Source organism: Nylanderia fulva, unplaced genomic scaffold (genome assembly GCF_048542155.1).
Source record: "Nylanderia fulva isolate GAGA-0341 unplaced genomic scaffold, ASM4854215v1 Scaffold264, whole genome shotgun sequence".
In the NCBI taxonomy this organism is placed as follows: domain Eukaryota; kingdom Metazoa; phylum Arthropoda; class Insecta; order Hymenoptera; family Formicidae; genus Nylanderia; species Nylanderia fulva.
In genome coordinates this window covers 35,763-60,915 of record NW_028190330.1, presented here as the reverse complement: position 1 = coordinate 60,915, position 25,153 = coordinate 35,763, and the positions used below count along the sequence as shown (strand labels likewise).

General features: G+C 33.9%; 1 protein-coding gene across 1 annotated transcript in view; it reads left to right on the top strand.

Annotated features, from left to right (window-relative positions):
* LOC114944916 (uncharacterized) overlaps positions 1–25,153 on the top strand; it is a 61,798-nt gene that overhangs the window by 22,182 nt on the left and 14,463 nt on the right. Inside the window, exon 4 of the mRNA XM_085483729.1 lies at positions 11,282–11,525. Coding sequence (XP_085339855.1) covers positions 11,282–11,525 — 244 coding nt within the window. The remainder of the gene's footprint in view (positions 1–11,281; positions 11,526–25,153) is intronic.

Here is a 25,153-nt window from a genome sequence, read left to right as displayed (position 1 = left end):
GCCGTCTTTATCTCCTCAATCGTAGCGTAGCGTCATCCTTTCATGGGCCTCTTCAGTTTCGGGAACAAGAAAAAGTCACAGGGGGCCAGATCTGGGGAATACGGTGGCTGCGGCATTATTAGTGTGTTGTTAATGCGATGCTGTTTTTGGTCGAAATTGAGCAATTTTGGTACGAATTTCGCGGCGACCCGTGTCATGCCCAAATCATTGGTAAAAATCGAATGGCACGAGCCAATCGATATGTTTAGGTCCTCAGCAACTTCTCTAACGGTGATTCGACGATTGACCAATACTATTTTCTTCACTTAATAAATGTTTTCGTCTGTTGTTGACGTGCTCGGGCGTCCGGCACGCTCTTCGTCGTTCACATTTTCTCGGCCCTCGGAAAACATTTTGTACCACCGATAAACGTTGCTTCGGTCCAAGGTAGCTTCACCATCTTATTTATGTGTATGCGTATAGTCTTTCTCCCCTTTTTTATTGTATAATTTACTTCGAAGTTCTTTTCCAGTATTGTATATAGTCCGGTTCATAGCAATTTGAGTTTTTGCGATCGTCCTCGTCGTAACGTCTTGTCGTAGACCAGTGCTTTGTCACCTACTTTAAACTGCGTTACTTTGGTTTCCTTGTCATATTGTTTCTTCGCCTTACTTTTTTTGTTTTTCAGATGTTCTCTTGCCTGTTGGTTTGTGGCTCGTATTCTTTCTCTCGTTTCTTGTGCATAATTATTGTAATTATATGTTGGTTTCGGAGGTTTTGTCAGTGCTGTGTAGTTCCGCCTGTCGTCCGTACATTAGTTTAAACGGGGTATATCTCGTTGCTGTGTGTGGTGTCGTATTATACGTAAATATTGCGAACGGTATCCATTCATCTCAGTTTGTTTGATTTTTGTTAATATAATGTCATAGGTATTCGGCCAGCGTGCAATGCGATCTTTCTAAGGCGCCATTACTTTCAGGGTGGTACGCTGTTGTCTGTATTTTATTTATTTATAACAGTTTACACGTATTTTTAAACATTTTGCTAAGGAAATTCGTACCCTGATCTGTTAAAATTTTTTCGGATATTCCATTCTTAAGAACAATTTTTGTAACGAATTCTTTACTGACCGTACTTGCCTCTTAGTTTGGGATTGGTATGGCTTCGCTAAATTTTGTTAGATTGTTCTGGAACATTAGCAGATATTTGTTTCCTTGTGTGGTTGATGTTAGCGGTCCGACTATATCAAGGCACATTTTTCGAAAGGCATACTAGGCGTGTCTGTAATTATTAATGGTATTTTGACTTTTTTAGACAATTTATTCTTTTGACATGACTCGCATTTAGCTACATAGTTTTTTACGTTTTTTGTTAGTCCTGGCCAATTATGATTTAGGCGAATTCTTTTTAAGGTTTGCTCGATCCCTTGATGCCCTCCTAAAGGTGCATCGTGGTATTCATGTAATATCTGCTTCTTTTCTTCCTCCGTGTAATTTTTTGTTTCATCGGCGCTTTCTGCGTCTTTTTCCGTGTTATTTTTCGTTTCATCGGCGCTTTCTTCGTCTTTTTTTATCGTATATATGTTTTGCTCTTTCCTTGAGTCGATCGCATTTCGAATTACATTGCGACTTAATGCGTCAGCGTTTGCGTTAGCGCTTCCGGATTTGTGTATTATTTCATAGTCATATTCTTCCAGTTTGAGTTTTCATCGGATCAGTCTTAACCCGGGGTCATTGACATTAAATAACCATATTAATGGTTTATGGTCGGTTATGATTTTTTTGTACCGTATACGTATGGCCTGAAATGTTTTACGGCCCATACTATTGCAAGTAACTCTTTTTTAGTTGTATTATAATTTCGTTTGGTTCGCGATAAAACTCTGCTGGCGTAAGCAATTGGTCAGTCATTGTCTACCTTTCCTTGTGACAATACTGCTCCGATTGCAGTAGTCGGAAGCGTCGGTAGTCACTATGAATTTTGTGTGAAATCCGGGTATTGCAATATTGGTGCAGTCATCAATTTTTCTTTTAGTGTTTCAAAAACGTTTTGCTGATCCGTCGACCACTCACATTTTCCGCTTTTTTCGTGAGTTTTGTTAGTGGTTTGGCTATCTTCGAAAAATCTTCTATAAATTTTCTATAGTATCTTGCGAGACCTATGAAAAACTGTATATCTTTTACCTTTGTGGCCTTGGAAATTCCTTTATTGCTGTTAGCTTTGATGGGTCTAGAGATATTCCGTTTTCTGAGATTATGTGACCCAGATAAATTACTTCTTTGCACAAAAATTCGCATTTGTCTGGCTGTAACTTTAAGTTATTTTTTCGAAGTCTCTGTAATACTTCTCTAAGTCGTTTGTTGTGATCTTCTAGGTTTGCTCTGTATATGACGGTATCGTCAAGTTAAACTAGGCATTTAAATCCTTGCATCCCTATGAGTATGGAGTTCATTAATCGCTGGAAAGTCGCTGGCGCATTCTTTAATCCAAACGGCATTCGATTGAATTCGTAATGTCCGTAGGACGTTGAGAAGGCAGTTTTGTTTTTATCTCGCTCGATCCGAATTTATCGGAATTTGATAGTAGCCCGACGCCAAGTCCAGCGTTGTAAAGTATTTTGCGTTCCCTAATTGATCTAGTATGTGTGTGATATTAGGAATAGGGAAAGAATCGTTTATAGTTAAGTTATTTAATCTCCGAAAGTCTACTACGACTCGTAGCTTAGGTTTTCCGGGTGCATCGGCCTTCTTAGGTACCACTAGCAGGGGTGCGTTTCATTGACTCGTACTCGGTTTAATTATTCCGGCTTTTAACATTTCGACGATTTGTCGATTTACCTTGTTTTTGTGTTTTTCCGATAAGCAATAAGGTCTCAAATTTACCGCCGAGGAATCGGCGAGCGTGTTTATGTTATGCTCGAATGCGGCCGTTCATGTCAATCTCCTTCTAAATGGAATGTATTGTTATATTCCTCGCAGATGCGCAAAAGTGCTTGTCTTTCCTCCGAGTTTAAATGATCGGTTCGTAATAGCTGCCAGACGCGGTCTTTTCGTGGTATCTTGAGTTCAGTTGATTGTTCTGCTTTTACCATGTTTATCTCGGCTGAAATGTTATATTCGACTTCTTCAAATATTACGGTCGGTGTTGATATTTCGATTTTTTTGTCCGTTGTATTTATTACACTAACAGGACACATAAAATTCGTTGGCTCTACTAATCCGTTTCCGATGTATATCCCAGGGGCAGTTTCTTCCGCTTGAACTATGCCTATTTGATTTGTATTAGTTATAGCTTGGATAATTGTTTCGCAGCGCGGTTTTAATGCTATTCAACCGGGGGGTCGCAATGGTAATGCGTTTTCTTCTATTTTTAGTTGTGCCTTTTTGAAATCGTAAATGGCGGAGTGTTCCTGTAGGAAGTCGAACTCTTTAATGCTGTCATTTTCAATCGGCATATTATCTCTTACTGCATAAAGAGAATGTTTTATTTGGTAATCGCCTATTTTGATTGTGGCGTGCATTTTCCCTATTGTCTCTATTTTATGTCCGGTTACTCCGGTGAGCGTAATTTTATCTTCGTAGATTAACGTATTGTCTTTTAATTCTTTTAATTTTATTAGCGATATGGTCGCGCCTGAATCGCACATCATGTTTATCTTTTTGTTTCGTACTTCGCATATGGGTAGAATTACTACCGGTAATTTTAGCTGATTTGGCGCATTTTCTATATGTGCGACGCGATATTCTAATGTCTTGGTCAGCGGTTTTTTCTGTCGTCTTCGCTACTGGCGGACTCGGTATTTCCTCTTTGCTCGTTCGTATTGTCAGCGCGCGGTTTTCTCCTTTGTTTGCCTCTCCTCGGATCTTTGGTCGTCCGTGTATTTTCCAACATTCATTAATGCTGTGTCCGGACCTCTCGCATTGATGGCAGTACTTAGCTAGTGTGTTTACTCGTAAAGGCCTTTCGAGTCTCGGGAGCGTGTGTTGATTGTTACTGCAGCAGTCGCGTTCGTAATGTCTGTGCTTTCCACATTTAAAACATTGTATGCGCGGAGTGTGAACCCATTTCGAGTATTTTGTTTCGGTTTTTTCTTTGTCTTGGGTCCGCGGTGGTTCGAGGAGTTTTTTTTCTTTGCTTGCACCGAGTATCGCCTTTTGCAAGGTCATATATTGTTGTGCTCTAATGACCATTTTGAGGTTTTGGCGTAATCCGGTTTGGAAATTATTTAAAGCTTGTTTCTTAATGGTATATTGGATGGCGCGTCTGAACGTGGGGTTGTAGTTTTCTCCCTCAACCATTGAATTATATAGCTTTATAGCTAGTAAATCGACGCGTTGTCCGAAATCATGCGCGTTTTTCCCAGGTTTTTATTTCAACGAATTGAATTCTACTTGTAAATTTGCGGTACTCTGTCGTGTTTGATAACAAAACTCTAATTGCTGTTTGAAATTCCTCGTATGTGTAGATGTCGCGCGTCTCAAAATCCTGCATAGCTTTCTCGTCGAATTTTGTACATAATATTGCTTGTACTAATGATTCTTTGTCCGCAGGGTATATGTTTTACAGCGTATAAGCAAGTGCAAGGAATTTTTTGAGTTTTTCCGGTGACGATCCGTCGAATTCAGGGATCATTATGCGGGCATCTTTCAATGTTATATAGCGTGAAAACATGCTACGTCGATTTCTAATGTCATTTTCAGATCTTTCGTACGTGTACGTGATGCTAAAGTCGTCATTGCGTGTACTGCGGTGATCCCTGCGTTGGATACCGTCTGATTGGTTCCAGTCTTGCGCGTGACTTACTTCTCTATTTGGGGCACGCGTTTATTTCGTGACGTAGGTGGTTTAATTCGTTTCGCATTTTGCGGTTTGCTCATGAACTCAACAAGTAGGTCGTTTTGTGGACTGAAAACTAGATGTAGCGTCAGCATCATGCGCGGCGGCAATATTATTCATAATTAATCGTACTCTGCTGATGTCTCGGTCCAGTCCTTTGACAGCGACCTTTTGCGGGGGCAGATTTCGTTCTCGCGGCAAATGCCTATGACGCTACCTGTATCTACGGATACAGAGGAATAATTTCTCCTTACTGAAATTCCGTTGTCAAATACGCGGCTCGCGGGCCGTTCTTCCTTGTCTATGTCGCTAGCGCTAGATAGTCGCACGTATTCCGCGATGTCTTCGGTGTCGGGATTAGGATAGTACGCGCCTAAGTTCCAGCGCGCGTTACGAATATTTCGGTTTTCCGGTTTGGCTATAAATGCGGGGTCTACGAGGCGCAATTGAGTCGGGGAGCGATTAGCTCTGCTCTAGAACCGAGGTCTGAACGTTACGCGTTTTCTGAGTTGTGCTGACATGAGGTAGTTTTGCTCAAAATATTTTCTACGCTACGCTCGCAGGGTAATTTTCCTATTGTACAAAATTGTATTACGCACTTACAATAGTATTACGGCTCGCATTTTGCTGTATTTGACTTCAGCAGCTAGTGCGGGGGTTCCAGGTTCCTTTGATGCTGTGACGATCTGCAGCTTGGCGGCGATGTCTCGTCCCTTGCAGTCTCACTGCACTGTCTTGTCCGTCTTGCGGCGATGGCTTTACACTTGACACATTCTTTTTTTTACTATTTTCCTTTTTCACTGACTGCGACAGTTTTTGCGCTTGGTTTTGTCAACTATTTTTGATTTGGGAAGTGTCTTGTCACGCCTTTTGTAATACGATCCTTCGGTGATCCCTCCGCTGGCACCAATTTATGTTATGTGCGTGTGAAGCACAGAGTAGTTACGGGATCGTTACCGAATGGGAACTGAGGGACTGTCAAGGGGAAAGTTCATTCCCGTTTTGTAGTTTCTATAATAGTTTTAATAAATAGTTAAAGATACAACCTATTTAGGCTTACACGTTTTTGCGTTGATCACTCGTGTTCACAGCTTTGTTGAAACAGTACTTTACACAGCGTGTCGTGTTCAAATTAACTGGACCCTTAAGTGTTATGATCGGGTCCTTTTTATATCTAACAATTAGGTTATTAGGCGCAAGAGGAGGTTATTGGAACGCTTTGCTTGCGCTTTCGATATTTCTTAATAATTTCGCTTACTCGGCTGTTGCTTACTTGGCGTTAGCTTTGTTTGTTTATTTCGCAAGCTTGTGCGCTTAGCGTTTTCGCAAGTATGCGTCTTACTTAATTTTATAAATAATTATAATATATAAATATACTAGTTATAGCTTTTAGGTTATAACATAAATAATCTTAGAAACTTGGTATTACAAAAATATTTACTGTTGCGTCATAAATAAAGAAAGTCGTGCACGATCGCGATACCGTATGAAAACCGATATAAACAAAGCGATAAAAGAAAGTATCATCGCAAAAGGACACTTCGGCGGCATCGACATAGAGCCTGCGGTTCCCTTATCTCTCCCTACCATTAATTAAGTCGCACAAAAAACAGAGGGCGGACTCATAATCCACCAATAAGACAAACCTGTTTGTAGACTTTGGAGAAGTCGAACGAGACCTCCACACATTTGGTCAATCGCTTTCACGCGTGAAACATCATACGAATTAATTAGTGATCACATTATATCAATTGTCGCGACCCGGTATTCTCGAGGCGTTATCGCGACCCGAGTCGAATCTCGAGGCGTCGTCGCAATCCGGAATACACGAGGCGTCGTCGCGACACGGTATCACGACCCGAGTCGAATCTCGAGGCGTCGTCGCGGTTTGAAACAGTACGCGACCCAAGTTGAATCTCGATGCGTTGTTGCGATCTGATATCGTATAACCGAACATTGTCACAAGCGATCAATGCGGGGATATTACCTGAACATTAATATAAACATTGCAATGTAAATTTGTATATCCAACAATAAACAATCAAAATAAACTACAGTACGAATACGAAAATATCTTCACTGATTCACGAAACATTTACTAAATAATTCTGAAACATCAAAAAATCTCAATTTATTGTGAGATATTGATTTACGTGATTTTCTCTACACATAGTATAATAATATTTAAATGTTCCCTGCATTTCTAGGAAAAACTACTATGGTTTTTACATTATTTTAGATGTATGAGATCTAAAACAACTCGAATTTTACACTCGAGGTAAAAAGATCGTACTTTTTGAACATCTTCCTTTGAATTTTCAAAAAAATAAAAATTTTCCAAAGGAGGAGGGCCAATAAGGCCGATTTTTGGGCACAAGCGTCGCACGTTTTTGATCGTATATTTGTATAGTTGAGGTCGAGAGCTTTCCAAAACACCCTATGAAAAGCTTTTTACGTTGAGGAAAGTGAAAGTTATTAGTTCTCAAAGTTAAAGAAACACACATATGCATGAAGTAGACTGCCTTAATTTTGTGTGTGTGTGTGTGTGTGTGTGTCTATCTGTGTGTGACAGATTGAAAATATATACATGTATTTGTTATTTTATCGTCATCTTTTTAAATACGAGCTTGGAACCGTCAATGGCAGAATTACTTTTTTTTATTTTTTAAAATAATTTTTAATTTTTTTGTATAGTTTTTTGTTTTTTATTTATTTTTTTTTGTCATAAATGTATTTTTTGCGCATTTCTTGTGTTGAATTCGACGGCACTTAAGAAGAGTCACTGTTTGATGATTCTTCTTTATCTGTTCAAAATGAAGAAGCATCATCAAACAGTGACTCCTCTTAAATGTCGTCGAATTCAACATAAGAAATGCGCAAAAATACATTTATGACAAAAAAAACAAAATAAATAAAAAACAAGAAACTATACAGAAAACAAGAAAATTAAAAATTATTTTAAAAAATCAAAAAAATAACTGCCATTGACGGTTCCAAGCCCGTATTTAAAAAGAGGACGATAAAATAACAAATACATGTATATATTTTCAATCACACACAGGCAGACACACACACACACACACACACAATTAAGGCAGTCTACTTCATGCATATGTGTGTTTCTTTAACTTTGAGGACTAATAACTTTCACTTTTCTCAACGTAAAAAGCTTTTCATAAGGTGTTTTGGAAAGCTCTCGACCTCAACTATACAAATATACGATCAAAAACGTGCGACGCTTGTGCCCAAAAATCGGCCTTATTGGTCCTTCTCCTTTACAAAATAAATATAGGAAAGTGAGTACACACATACACATATATCTATCTAACTTTACAAAAATTATAAGGAAATTAATGATTAGTTCGACCATACTGGCTCTTATTAATAATTCGTCTTTATTAGATATGAAGTACACTACGTTTCGACCTTAAATTTAGGTCCTTTTCAAGTGCTAAAATTATAAAAAATCAATAGTTAGCGACGCAAAACTAAAACTAAATACAAGTCAATTCGTGCAAGAAGAAACAACAATGTATTTACTTAAAACAATTCTAATAAGCCACATTAAGATATAGAGATATAAATTATGATATATTAAGCGCTGTAAACTTTAACATGTCGCTAAGACATTCTGTCAACTACTGATACAAGACGCTAAATTATTTTAATAATCTTATCATAAACAGAGTTGAGATTGTCTGTGTCAGTTTGAAGATTGATTGTGTTTGTTTGCTTTTTAATATATAACATTTCAGCAATCTCTCTCTTACGTCTATGTTTTTCAGTATGTAAAATAGAAGGGTCAAGCCACCGGAAATCGTGATTGCATTCTATTCTATGTTTGCTAACAACCGACAGATTCGATTCATGCTTTTTAATGTTGTTCTGGTGTTCCTTTATGCGAGTATTTAGATGTCTCTTTGTTTGTCCTATGTAAGAAACATTGCAATCAATGCATTCCAATCTTTAAACGACATTTGTTTTATTTAATTTAGGAGTGGTATCCTTACCTCTTTTAATAAGGCTACTTAATTTTTTCTGTAATTTATATACTACTCGTAGTCCTTTTTTTCTAAGCGATTTAGAGATGTTGTCGCTGAAATTTCTCATGTATGGTAACACAATGTATTTTACATACTGAAAAACATAGACGTAAGAGAGAGATTGCTGAAATGTTATATATTAAAAAGCAAACAAACACAATCAATCTTCAATCTGACACAGACAATCTCAACTCTGTTTATGATAAGGTCATTAGAATAATTTAGCGTCTTCTATCAGTAGTTGACAGAATGTCTTAGCGACATGTTAAAGTTCACAGAGCTTAACATATCATAATTTATATCTCTATATCTTAATGTGGCTTATTAGAATTGTTTTAAGTAAGTACATTGTTGTCTCTTTTTGCACGAATTGACTTGTATTTAGTTTTAGTTTTGCGTCGCTAACTATTTATTTTTTATAATTTTAGCACTTGAAATGGACCTAAATTTAAGGTCAAAACGTAGTATACTTTATATCTAATAAAGACGAATTATTAATAAGAGCCAGTATGGTCGAACTAATCATTAGTTTCCTTATTATTTTTTAAATTTTCTCTGGCGAAGAATACAAATCTATTATTTACAAAAATTGTTACTTTATGTAAAAAAGTGAAAATTTGAACTTTATTATAAAATTATCAATTTTTCAAAAAAAATTTTCTTAATAAATTAAATTAAAAAAAATGCCGAACATTAAACAAATATATTTTATGATTACACATTTTTTTAACTTATCCAGAGCTTATTATTTCCGTAATTAAGATAATTAAAAAGAAATTTTAATAAAAAGGTTGTGCCAATTGAAATTTGCACATTGCTTCTTCACCATATTAATTCAATTATGGTTTCCTTATAGAGAAAGCTTAACTTGCACATTAATTGAGCAAAATTTAATTTCACTCATTAAGATTCCTCTATGAGGAAGCAATAATTGAAAGAGGATAATAATTTTGCTTCCTCATAGAGGAATCTTAATAAGTGAAATTAAATTTTAATGAATCAATGTGCAAGGTAAACTTCCTCTATAAGGAAGCCATAATTAAATTAATGTGGCGAAGAAGCAATGTGTTTTTTTTTGTATATGTAATTTTTCGTGATAAATTTTTATAATTTTGTAATTACGTTTAATTTTCAAATTTTAATGTAATAAAACATTTGTACGCAAACTCAAAGAAAAAGAAAAAAGAAAAAAATTAATTTTTTTAAATAAAAAATATGATTCCATTTAAAAAATTCAAGATGTCTTCAGTATAATCTTAATAATATCATCTAAGGTTTAAACCGTTACATCAAATAAGTTTTTTAAACAGTTTTAATCACAATTTTTGTTTCACACAAACATTTCTTTTTCGTAAAATACTTCCTTTCCGAAATAATAGACAATTCCAAACTTATCCCGAATTTTATATATATATATAATTTTATATCATATACGAGGTGTGTTCAAAAAGTATCGCGAATTTTGTGTTTTTTCAAAAATTATTTATTTATTCATGAATATCTATTTTGTTCCCTTCAAAGTAATCCCCACCAGATATTATACACTTGTGCCAACGTTTTTTCCAATCCTCGAAGCACTTCAAAAAATCATTTTTTGTGATCTTGTTCAGCTCCTCCTTCGATGCCGTCTTTATCTCCTCAATCGTAGCGTAGCGTCGTCCTTTCATGGGCCTCTTTAGTTTCGGGAACAAGAAAAAGTCACAGGGGGCCAGATCTGGGGAATACGGTGGCTGCGGCATTATTAGTGTGTTGTTTTTGGCCAAAAATTGAGCAATTTTGGTACGAATTTCGCGGCGACCCGTGTCATGCCCAAATCATTGGTAAAAATCGAATGGCACGAGCCAATCGATATGTTTAGGTCTTCAGCAACTTCTCTAACGGTGATTCGACGATTGACCAATACTATTTTCTTCACTTCATCAATGTTTTTGTCTGTTGTTGACGTGCTCGGGCGTCCAGCACGCTCTTCGTCGTTCATATCTTCTCGGCCCTCGGAAAACATTTTGTACCACCGATAAACGTTGCTTCGGTCCAAGGTAGCTTCACCATATGCCACAGTCAACATTCGGAATGCGTCCGCGCACTTAATTTTGTTTTTCACACAAAATTTGATACAGATTCTTTGATCCATTTTTTGGAATAGGCAAAAATCGAAGACGAGCCAAAACACGTGCAAGCAAAGCAGCTGTCAAAAATTAACTGAACATTCAAAATGGCCGTACTTGTCGGCATAAATGAGAAACATGAGTACCAACATAACGCCACAAAAAAATCGAAAATCGAATATACGTAACCCGCGGAAATTCAAAATTCGCGATACTTTTTGAACACACCTCGTATATGTATATTATATACTAAAGTATATATACAAATGTGTATGTATATTTAAATATTTTAAGATGATATATTGTATCTTCTATCAGCTTTCACGAAGAAGGCATCTATGATGTACCCGCAATGGTTACATACATCACGAATATGAGATCACAACCTTTGCACGCGTACATTGGCCATTCTATGGGTACATCAGTATTTTACGTAATGGCAACAGAGCGTCCAAAAATTGCTAAAATGGTGAAAATGATGATCAATTTCGGAGCAGGAGCTTTCGCAGATCATATGAAAAGTCCACTACGACCAATATTTTACATGATGAAAGATAATGAGGTAATAATATAATATGTAAGAATACTATTAGAAAATAATTTATCTTGTAAGATAACTGTTTAGACTATTTTTCTGTAACTGTTAACACTATTTTTCTGTAAAAAAAAACATGATTTTATGTCTCATTTTTACATGTACAAAAACACACAAACACACTATTTCTTTAATATTCTCATAAACATTAAAAATTAATATTAAAATAGCTTAAGAAATAGCCGACCACGCCAGGCTCTCAGTTAGCCCGTTGTTTTATTATTTATTAAAAATTAAAAACAGGATTATAATCGACTAACACCGGCAATGTTTTATTTATTTATAAATTAACACAATGTTTCGACCATGGGTTTTGGTCCTTTTCAAGTGTACTAAAATACAGTAAATGTATAATAATTAGCGCAAAGACACAAATATCAGCAGTAGAAACAAATATCAAACTCAAACAGTAGTAGCAGTGTTAGTAACAACTTATACATTATATATACATTGTAAAGTTATCTACTTAACGAAAGATTGTCACATAAACGCACATACAAATATGGAAACTGCAACATTATCGAGATTAAAAAGGAAACGTTGTGTATTATAACACCTCGTCAATACGTATAAACCGAGAACAGACTATAGACAATCTTTATTATTTCGTCAGAATTGTTATTTAGATTTTTAGTGTTCTTTTGTAAGTTGAGAGTGTTATTAAATTTTTTGATAAAAACATTTCAGCAATTTCCCTTTTCTTAGCATTTTTCTTATTATATAATATTTGGGGAGCAGACCAATTAAAATCATGTCCCAATTCCATTCTGTGTTTGCTAATTACTGAGTGATTATACTAACATACATTTTTATATTGTTGAAATGTTCTCTCATACGAGTGCTTAAATGTCTTTTAGTCTGACTTATATAAGAAGCGGTGCAATTCTCACAATTGATTTTGTATACGATTTCTGTTCTGTTATTTGTCAAAAGTTTGTCCTTATTCTGTGTAATTATCGTGTCTATTTTTTAGGTACGCTGTAAGTAACATTTAGACCGATTCCATTGAGCTCACGTTTAATGTCATCACTTACGCCGCGAACGTAAGGCAATGCAATATAGGCAGATACCATCAAAACTATCATTCTTGAATTTATCCTTGTCTATATCCGGATTCTTGGTGTTATGAAATTTTCATTTATTAAGTCTTTTTTTGATGTGACAATTAATTATGTGAGCCGGAAAACAGTTGCTATGTAGAATTTTTCCCACAATATCAATGTTTTTGTGATGGAAGCGTTTATTAGAACAGGATAGCATGATCAACAAGATTATAAATTGTGTTGACTTTATATTTCATTGGGTGATTAGAGTAATAATTAATGTACCTGCCCGAACAAGTGGGTTTCCGAAATCAATTAGTCACAAGTTTGACATCACATCTAATGACTATGGTATTTAGAAAATTAATTAAAATATTCGTTTTTATTTCATGCGTAAAACGTAAGCAAGGATGGTAGTTTTTAAAAGTCAATAACATCTCATCGGTTTTAGTCATAGGAACAATAGCGAATACATATGTGTAAAACAATAGAACGCAAAAACCAAGTAATTTTAAACATTGTATCTCTAAATCGTCCATAACTATATCAACCAAAATAGATGATAGGGGGGAACCCATCGGACTACCAAAAATCTGTTCATAAAATTGGCCGCCAAAGCAAAATCTTGTTGAATCTAAAATGATTGCAACTGTGTATAAGAACTGAGACAAATCAAACATTGTGTTATGAGCGATATCACACCAACGTTTTTCAATAGCGTTTTTTACTAATTGTTTATGGATATTATATTGATGAATAAAGAGGCGACATCTAATGAGATCATCACCTCATCATCATCCACAGTGGCATCACGAATAGCAATGGCAAATGACCAATCATCTCTAATATGAGATGCCGGTTTTTTTTATAGAACGGTGTAATATGTCATGAATAAAACTTGCGACATTATAAAGCGGGCTACCGAGCGCCGATACAATTAAGCGCAAAGAAGAACCAACTTTATGAATTTTTGGCAGTCTGTAACATCTAGGCAAATTTCCGTTCGTGCAATTTAAATGTTTATATGTGGTCGCATCTACCAAATTATTATTTTGCCATGACTTAAGCAAGGAATTTATTCTTGTAGTCACACGCCCGGTGGAATCCCTGTCTAATTTTCAGTACGTGGATTGATCGTTCAATAGCAATCTCATTTTTTTCACATAATCGGTTCTATCCATGACGACAGTAACCTGACTTATCAGCTCCAGTGACAATGACATTATCGTTCCCTTTTAAGAATTTTTTGCACAATGAAAATCTATCGAGGATATATCTGTCCGTATAATTAATATGTCTACGTACACAAAGAAACTTATGGAGTGAACTCGCGACTGAAATTCTAGTTGCTTCCAGTGAATCCACGGGAATTCTGTAGACATTTGCTTCAATATTTTTAACCATTCCGAGTACAAATTAAATATGGTTCATTGAGGTCTGATACAAAGGTAGTCCAAATCCAGCACCAAGACTAAAAAGATCAGTGTTAGGAGAGAGTATCGACAATTCTTCTCTGATGCAAAATTAAGCAAAGATAGCAAACTCATGTAACAAAAAATATTGCGAAGGCTTTGAGCAAGGACCGATGCTCTTGTTAAAGCCTCGTGGACAGCAAATTATGGGCAAGACGACAATTAAAGCAAAGTAATCGACTCACCGCGTAATGCGTGCCTCGTGTTCCAAAGAAGGCAGATCCTTCGAAAAAAAAATCCTCTGCAGTAGGGTGCGGATGTCTTCAAACAAGCAATAGGATAGCAAAGAGAAAGATAAGCAAGCCAAGCATGCAATCACGCAAGTGAGCAGGCAAAGTTCGGCGTTTTCCTCTCTGTCTTCAGAGTTCGTCTCAAGCGTGGTACCAGCAAGCGCCCAAAAGCAAGTGGTCGAATCTTCTTTCCTGTAAGGTACGGCAAGCAAATAGTCTGCTTCCACTCCCGATCAATAATTTTTATCGATGGATGACGATGATAGCACCGTTTAGTAAGTCGATTACCGTTGAGTGCCAATTCGCTATCCATCGGCAATGCGTTACAATTTTTTTTTGCGATGCGGCGCAAGGCAGAGAAATCCTTTTTACTGATACCAATGGGGCTGGCCCCATGAGTTATGTGGAGACTCATCCAGCTAGGACATCACACCACAAGTGATTCACCGGCGGCCTTAACCACCGATGACTCACAAGTGATAATAGTGTGTCCTGGTTGGCTTTACCCACTAAAACTCCGCCCGAGCCCGATGCATGAGCCTCCTCGGTCCTTTCTCTCTGTGCGACAGGAACTGTTTTGCACAATACTTCTATCGCACAGCAGGATCTCGCAATAATCGCTTCTCCTCCCTTTTCCCCCTCTTGTGTTTCCACCTTCCTTCCTTGCGGAAAACCTTCCTCTCACCATTATACACATGGTGCTTCTCCCTTCCATGGATACATCTATACACACTTCCAATCTAAAATAAATTCAGACAAGTTTCCGTGCACACATATGCCCATGACCCTCCTACATGTATAAATATATACACACACACGCACATACGCACACACGCACACATCATTATTTACATGCTTCTCTCTTTTTCTATCCGCACGCATCACTATTAAAGGTTGGCAGACCCGTTTCCACGTACCTGCCTTTTCCTCTCTCTCTTCTCTCCTTCATGCGTTACAATTTGAGCTAAATTAATATACAATCGATTAACAATTATTCGATAAGCAATAAAAAATTAACATTTAAATACAATAATTAGTGTGACAGCTAAATTTAACAACTAACAATAAACGCGACAACGTAATTGATGAGCACCAAACAATCAGACACTCGGTCAGGTGTTATTTTACTACTGATATTTAATAACCATTTCGATCTGTCTATGTTTATGAACGGATTTACAAGTTTATTATATCTGTGTATTAAAATGTTAAATTTTTTATTGCAATAATTTTTTTCTGTAATTAACCCCCAAAATAATGTTTGTTGAAGGCAAAAAAATTTTTACTAAATCGTTTGGTAAGCAATAAAAAAGTCTATCCTCGATCTTCTTGATATTGTTATGCAAATAATTAAAAATGGTAATAATTTCGTCAACCATATCTGGCTATAAATACTATTTATTAAACTTTACGACGTTTCGGCCATGGGTTTCGGCCCTTATCAAGTGCTATCAACAATTGATATATAATTAAATTAATAATATTACAGATTAATACAAATTAGGTGCTTAAATATTAATATACCAACCTACTTAATACCGCATTATTGTAATAACACTACTTGTTTGATCTTAAGTCATGACGTGATGTACTGTCATGATAATGTGTTACGAACTAACTATATTAATATGTCAATACGGAACTATTTATATACTAGATCAGACTAAACGACCTTTATTAATTTTTCGTAGACATTGTTTAGATTGTCAGTATCTTTTTGTAAGTTAATATCATTTGTCAAATTTCTTGATGAAAAATATCTCCGCTATTTCTCGTTTTCTAACATATTTTTCATGATGTAAAATTTCGGGCGAAGACCAATTGAAATCATGTCGCATATCAATTTTATGATTAGTAATGAAAAACCGAAAAATTACTACTGTGTACCTTGATGTTATTAAAATGTTCCTTTACACGTGTGCCTAATTGTCGTTTAGTTTGACCTATATATGATGCAGGACAATTTTCGCAATTAATTCTATACACTACTTCTGTTTGTTCTTTTAAAGGTATAGGGTCTTTTACACGTTTAATTAAAGAAGTTAATTTCTTCGGTATACTGTAAACGCTTTGCATACCCGTAGTTTGTAATAATCTCGTCAAATCATCGCTGAGTTCTTTGACATAAGGTAATTTTATAACATGATAAAATTTCGCACTGCCTAAATTATTGTTATTATTAATATAATCATCGTTGTTTCGTGTACTAAGTAATTTTAATCTGTTTTTTACAAACTTATTGACAATGTCCGAAGGAAAACCATTGTTCATCAATATCGTTTTTACTTTGAGGATGTTCGCTTGATGAAAACATTCATTAGATAGCATCACCGCATGATCAACTAAACTGAAAATAGTATTCTTTTTATATTTAAACGGATGATTGGAATAATAATTAATATATCTGCCTGAACTTGTGGGCTTCAAAAACTAATTAGTTAATAAATTGCCATTTTTCCTAATTACTGTAGTGTTTAAGAAATTAATTATGTTATTATTTTCAATCTCATGTGTGAACTTTAATCTTGGATGATAATTATTAAAAGTTGACAAAATTTCATCAACACACCCCTGAGGGATAATTGTGAAAATGTCATCCACGTATCTAAAAAACGGCATAGTTTCGAAACCCAACATTTCCAGACACTCAGTCTCTAGATCATCCATCACCATATCAGCTAATATTGGTGAAAGCGGAGACCCCATAGGACTACCATAAATTTGTTCATAATATTGACCGTTAAAAACAAAACTAATCGAATCCATGATAAACTCGATCACATATAAAAATTGAGAGGTTGAAAGTCGTATTGATCATGATGTCATTCCATCTCTTTTCTACTCCCTTGATTACTAATTCCTTAGGGATATTCGTAAACATGGAAGCAACGTCTAACGATATTAATAACTCCTCGTCCTTAATTGACATGTTATTAATGCTCTTTACAAAGGACCAACTGTACTGACTTAACATATGATCTTGGTTTCTTAATAGATTTACTCAGTATATCATGTATGTAAGTCGACAAGTTATATAATGGACTACGTAAAGATAACACTATGATACGCAATGGAAAGTCAACTTTGTGAATTTTCGGTAACTCATAACAACGTGGTAAATTACCATTAGTTGTGTTTAAAAAATTATAAGTATTTATGTCTATGAGTTTATTATCAAGCCATGATTTAATAAGAACATGCATTTTATTAGTTAATTTTTTAACCGGATTTTTGTCTATTTTTTTATAAGTAGATTCATCATTAAGTAACCCTTCCATTTTTCTTATGGTCCATTTTTCCAAGAATGACAGTCGTTTGTCCTTTGTCAGCTTTTGTCACAATAATGTCATCGTTAACTTTTAAAAAATTTTTTGCTTCCCCGAAACTTCTAAGAATATATTTATCTATATGATTAATGTGCTTTTTTGTACTTAAAAAATTGTGGACAGAATTTGCTACCGAGATACAAGTTGTTTCACGTAGATATGCCGTTTTTTAGATACGTGGATGACATTTTCACAATTATCCCTCAGGGGTGTGTTGATGAAATTTTGTCAACTTTTAATAATTATCATCCAAGATTAAAGTTTACGCATGAGATTAAAAATAATAACATGATTAATTTCTTAAACACTACAGTAATTAGGAAAAATGGCAATTTATTAACTAATTAGTTTTTGAAGCCCACAAGTTCAGGCAGATATATTAATTATTATTCCAATCATCCATTTAAATATAAAAAGAATACTATTTTCAGTTTAGTTGATCATGCGGTGATGCTATCTAATGAATGTTTTATCAAGCGAACATCCTCAAAGTAAAAATGATATTGATGAACAATGGTTTTCCTCCGGACATTGTTAATAAGTTTGTAAAAAACAGATTAAAATTACTTAGTACACGAAACAACGATGATTATATTAATAATAACAATAATTTAGGCAGTGCGAAATTTTATCATGTTATACAATTACCTTATGTCAAAGAACTCAGCGATGATTTGACGAGATTATTACAAACTACGGGTATGCAAAGCGTTTACAGTATACCGAAGAAATTAACTTCTTTAATTAAACGTGTAAAAGACCCTATACCTTTAAAAGAAAAAACAGAAGTAGTGTATAGAATTAATTGCGAAAATTGTCCTGCATCATATATAAGTCAAACTAAACGACAATTAGGCACACGTGTAAAGGAACATTTTAATAACATCAAGGTACACAGTAGTAATTTTTCGGTCATTACTAATCATAAAATTGATATGCGACATGATTTCAATTGGTCTTCGCCCGAAATTTTACATCATGAAAAATATGTTAGAAAACGAGAAATAGCGGAGATGTTTTTCATCAAGAAATTTGACAAATAATATTAACTTACAAAAAGATACTGACAATCTAAACAATGTCTACGAAAAATTAATAAAGGTCGTTTAGTCTGATCTAGTATATAAATAGTTCCGTATTGACATATTAATATAGTTAGTTCGTAACACATTATCATGACAGTACATCACGTCATGACCTAAGATCAAACAAGTAGTGTTATTACAATAATGCGGTATTAAGTAGGTTGGTATATTAATATTTAAGCACCTAATTTGTATTAATCTGTAATATTATTAATTTAATTATATATCAATTGTTGATAGCATTTGATAAGGGCCGAAACCCATGGCCGAAACGTCGTAAAGTTTAATAAATAGTATTTATAGCCAGATATGGTTGACGAAATTATTACCATTTTTAATTATTGACTGATGACTTCTTAGTTCTTTATATATATAAGCAAATAATTAAGTTAAGTGTTTTTAAACCACAATCTATACTTCATTCTTCTCGACCAATAGAGCCAAACGCGATGTTATTGCGACAATTAAGAAAGAAAGAAAATTTGGAAACGTGGTTAAGTGTTTTTAATTAAAATTTTTTTATTTTTTTATTTGTATTTAATTTTTGCATAAATTTTTAATTTCTTATTAATTTTTAATTTTGTTTTTCTTTGTTATTTATCATCCTTTTATATTATGACTCTACATAGGTTTGCAACTTCCATCATGAAGGAAAATCCATAATTATATTATATGTATGATGGTATGCTACATGGGGGTTTGCAACTTTAATTTTTTAAAACCAAATTAGAAAGGAATCGATTGACCAACACCGGCAAAGTTAAAAATCTTTTATTAAAAAAGAAACGACGTTTCGACCACAAATTGGGTCCTCTTCAGACTACAAAAATTACGTTATAAATTTCAGTAATACAATACAAGCAATAAAATTATCAGTAAATAATCGATGCAAAAAACCAAAAATATAATAGGATGTACATAAATACCTGTTAAATTAAAATACATATTGAAATAACCAAATCAGGTAACTGTCAGTTGTAACCAAGCAAAAAAGATAGACTTGAAAGTAAAGATAAGAACCGAAAGTTCACTTTGACATGTAAATTTACACTAAACAAAACCATCAACAATCTCTCGCAAATAAGCCTGATTATAACATATAGAAAAATAAAGTCATCTAATAAATTATAATACAATAACAATATATAAACAACAAGGTCTTATAAATAATTTTATGGAAGGTTAAAACAATTAATACATTAAATCTAATAAAGTATAGACAAAATAAATAAAATTAATAAAATAAAAACGAAGAAGACATAAATCAATAAAAGTACAATTATTTAAAACAAATCAAGAATAATATCGTACATGTCATTTAAATTATCAGTGTCCCTTTGCGAATTAATAGTATTTCTCTGTTTTTTAATGAAAATCATCTCGCTTATCTTCTCTTTTTTTACATGTGCCTCGTTATGTAAAATGGACACATTAGACCAGTCAAATTCGTGTTTAAAAAGAGTTCTGTGTTTACTGATAACCGAATGACAAGTAACATGTTTTTTAATATCAGAGTTATGCTTCCTTATTCGAGTTTCTAAATGACGTTTGGTTTGCCCAATATAACAAGAATCACAATCAATACAAGAAATCCTATACACAACATTTATTCTTTTACTGATAGAAAGTTTATCCTTTCCTTTTATAATTATTTTGTCTAATTTATTATTAACAGTAAACAAGACTCTCAGCCCTCCCCTATTTAATGTTTTTTGCACATTTTCACTCAAGCTTTTAACGTAAGGAAAACAGACCCTGTTGGAAGTGACATAGGAAGTCCTTCCTTCCAGTGGATAATTATCCAACGATTTCAAATGTAGCTGATGTAATCTTTTGCTAATAATTGAGTTAATTAGACTCAATGGATAACAATTGTTCACAAGAATTTGTTTCACTAAGAATATATTTTGAGGATGGAATCTACTGTCAGACAATATAATGGACCTATCTGTGAGACTGAGAATGGTACTAATTTTGTATTTGTACGGATGACTAGAATGAAAATTGATGTATCGTCCCGAAAAGGTGGGTTTTCGGTACCAGTTAGTAATTAGTCCTTGATTTTCCCTTATAATAGACGTGTCAAGAAAGCCAATGCAATCGTTAGCTTCCATTTTATATGTAAACTGCAATCGAGGATGATATCCATTAAATTGTGTCAACATATCGCCTATTTTCTCCCTCTGAACAATCGCAAAAATGTCATCAACATATCTACAATAAACTGACACAGGAAAGGACAAAGCGTTCAAACAACAAGTTTCCAAATCATCCATAACAATGTCCGATAAAATAGGGGACAAAGGGGAGCCCATAGGCATTCCAAAAATCTGTTCATGATATTCATTGTTAAATGTGAAACTTGTGGAATCAATGATCAAAATAAGTTGAAAGAATAAGTTGAAACAAAAATAAATTGTTCATAAGAGAAAGTCGTATTTGGAGCGATGTCTTTCCATCTCACTTTAATCGCCGACATAACCAGAGCTTTAGGGACATTAGTATATAAAAATTTAACATCGAGCGAAATCATGCACTCACTATCCTTAATGCCCCTAACGAACGACCAACTATCCCTGACGTGTGAGATAGGTTTAATGATATGTATTTTAATTTACCGGTATTTATGTACATCCTATTATATTTTTGGTTTTTTGCATCGATTATTTACTGATAATTTTATTGCTTGTATTGTATTACTGAAATTTATAACGTAATTTTTGTAGTTCGAAGAGGACCCAATTTGTGGTCGAAACGTCGTTTCTTTTTTAATAAAAGATTTTTAACTTTGCCGGTGTTGGTCAATCGATTCCTTTCTAATTTGGTTTTAAAAATTTAACTGGCAATTAAATCACTTTTTTCTTTAATTTTTTAATAGTACAAGTTTCTACTTTTACATGGCGTAATTTTTTTGATAACATTTTTTTGTAGTACAAATCTACATGGGTTTGCAATGGATTAAACTAACACTATTTTGAAAACAATTTTTCAGAAGGCGCATACACTTAATGCCTTTTTTTACTTTTTTTAAAATTATTTTTTTCAGATATCATTCTTTTTTGTACCTAGCAAATAACATAAAAAAGTTATAAAGAATATATATTTTTAACAGCTCATAGCATTTATAATTCTGCAATAAGATATTAATTTTTTATTATTTTTTCTCTTTATGTTATTTATTATTTTTTTATAATATCTTTCTTTTTTTTGTACCTAGTAAATAATATAAAAAAGTTATAAAGAATATATATTTTTGACAGCTCATAGCATTTATAATTCTGCAATAAGATATTAATTTTTTATAATTTTTTCTCTTTACGTTATTAATTATTATTAGCTCCATTTACTTCCTTATTTTATATTACTAGTCAACATAAGCGCGTCATTGATTTTATATGCTTTGATTTAATATTATTTAGAATAACTGTCAAACTATTAACCTTCGAAATGACAGCTATATCTTTGTTCTTTTGATCTTTTAGAAATATCACAAATAGGCCGTGGTCTATCACTGATTTTACAAAAGCTATATATACCATTAGTGCTGTGTTAACTTCCATTCCCTATAAGATTTTATTTAGCCATCTTAGGATATTACACCTCTCTACTTTACCTTTCAATATTTCGATTTGTCTTCTATAAGTAATTTGAATATCATATGTGATTCCTAAGAAACTTGCTTCTCTTTCATACCTAATAATTTCTCCTCTTAACTCTATTTCTCTATTTCTATTGATTTTACCTTTCCTATTAAAGCCTATCAACTTTATCTTAGACAATTCGATTTCTAGACCAATGTTTGTCAGTAGTTTATCCAGCGACTCCAGAGATCTTTCCAGTTTCTTTACCATTGTACCAATATTTTTCCCTGTTATGTAAATACCAACGTCAATTACATACTGCAAAATATTCACTCTTTCTCCTAATTTTCTAGTATACACTGCATATAGTAGCGGACTCAGGACTCCCCCTTGAGATAATCCTTTATTTATCATTCTTTCTTTTTCTTCTATTTCATTAATAATTAATTTCGTCGACCTATCTTTCATCCATGTATCTACATACCTCACTATCTTTGACGGACATTCTATTTCATTCAGCTTTTCTATTAATATCTTCCTAATCACATTGTCATAGGCAGAGGATGTATCAAAAAACACTGCTATCGTTCATTTATCTTCCAACAAACCTTTTTCTCTATATTTTTCTCTTGCATTTATTTATTTCCGTAGGGGGGTTAAAGGATTATTGAAATTAAATCTCAAATATGAGATTATTTCATATTTTAAAATCTTGGCAGTGACCAAGTAAAATTTGATGCCTTGTGCACAGATATTTAATTCTAACAAAAAAAAATTTAGTTTTGTTGGGATAACGTACTGTCTTCCGCGATCGGCTTTTATCGCCTGTCTTATACTTTAAATTTATATTTATATGACAGAGTCTTGTTAAACTCTTTTCTATTTCTATTGATAACCTTGTAATATTATCATTACATGACCTATCCTTTTTAAAGCCATTCTGTATATCATCTAATAATCTGTTGTGTTCCAACTATCACATAATCCTGTCATTTATCATTCTTTTTAAAATCTTTTCTACACAACTGGACATTGTAATGGATCTTACTTTCTCTTTGTTTAATTTATCTATAAATATTAGATGATTCTTTTTCCATTCTTTCGTCATTATGCCATTTCTATAGCATTCATTAAATATTTGAAGAATTTCTACTTTCATTCTTGTCCCAATCTTCTCTCAATCATCATTTTGTATTCAATATGATCTAATCCAGGCGATGATTTTGTCTTAACTCTCCTCAATGCACTTTCTAATCCCGATATTAGAAAATCCTTATTAAAGTCGTTCTTTTTTTATCTATATATTTCGTTATCTAATTCTTCAATCTCTACCCAAGAAGGCGCGATTTCATCAATTTCCTTCCTAACTACCTTTTCTCTGTCTTCTCCTTGCCATTTCTTCCAGTCTACTACATTGAAGCTGTTCTTGATTACTTTCATATTCTTTCATACGTAGCTTAAATTTTAATTCTTGTTCAATCCGCTAGCAAATTCTTTAGCTAGCAAGTTCCCCTTTTTTTGCCTAATAGTCTTTCTCGCTACAGCTCTTAATCTTTTGTATTCCATAAACTTTTCCATCATTATATCTTTAAAAACTTTTTAAGACTCTTTTCTGTTCTCTTTCGCCTTTTTACATACCTTATTCCACCACTCAACCGGATTCTTTTTATTATTTGATCTTCTCATTTTTCCCTTTTCGCTTCTTTTGTTCCTCATATCTTCTCTAATATTTTGTTCTTTTTTCTTGATTCCTCTTTTGGTCTTCTATAAATTCCTATTAGTGCTACTTCTTCACATTTCTCTACATTTTTTATTCTTATTCCTACACAGTCCATCTCCTCTTTTGCTACATTTATGTTTTTATTTCTATCAAAATTGGAAAGCTCGTATAAATTAAACAAATTAATTAAAACATAAATTGATATTTAGGCCAATTAAACAAGCAATAAATCTTAAGATGTTATTTATTTATTTTAAACTTATAAACATTAAAAAACCGCGAAAGTTTCGACTGTACTACAGTCTTTTTCAATACAATAATAACATGGATAATGATTACAATATAAAATCATAAAATTAATATATAAAAAAAAGAACAATTAAAAATATGCAAATAAAAGCGGTAGTAGTAGTAATAGTAGTTGTTGTTTATTTGTTTCCCTTGGGGTTACAATTTACAATTCTTTTCTACAATAATCTTATAATACGCAAACATTAATTACAGAAAACACAGAAACTTAATCTAACTTAGCCTAACTTATCCTAAACTTAACCTAAATAATTTCTAGGGGGATGAGCTTCCACACCGGATCGCCCTTACGGCCTTCTCCCCTTAGCTTTCGCTCAACCTCCTAACACATATATACACACCTACGACGCTCGGGATTTTCGTTTCCTCTTGCCTTTTAAATCTTTTTGATTTCTTTTTCTTCCCTCGTCACTTTCATCCTTTCATCCAATCTTTCTCACTCTCCTATATCCTCTCTATTTTCCTCTCTTCTCTTCCTTCTCTCCCTCTCTTCCTCTATCTCCTTCATCCACCATTCCCCCTCCTCTCCTTCTCCTAAAATCTCCTTAACTACCTCCTGCCAACTCCTCTCCCTTTCACTACTTATCCTACATCTTTCCCATATGTGTTCCCACGATCACGATTCTTCCTCTCCACCACATATCCTGCATTTTCTCTTCTCTTCCTCCTCCCAATATCTACTTTCTAACACCTCGTTTTCTAGTCTGAACCTCGCTACTCTCCTCCATCTATTCTTCCCCTAATTCTTTCTTAAATATTCTGGCATTCTTTTCCCTCTAACCTCCTTATACCATCTATTATATTCTGACCTTTCTATTTTTTCCTCCTT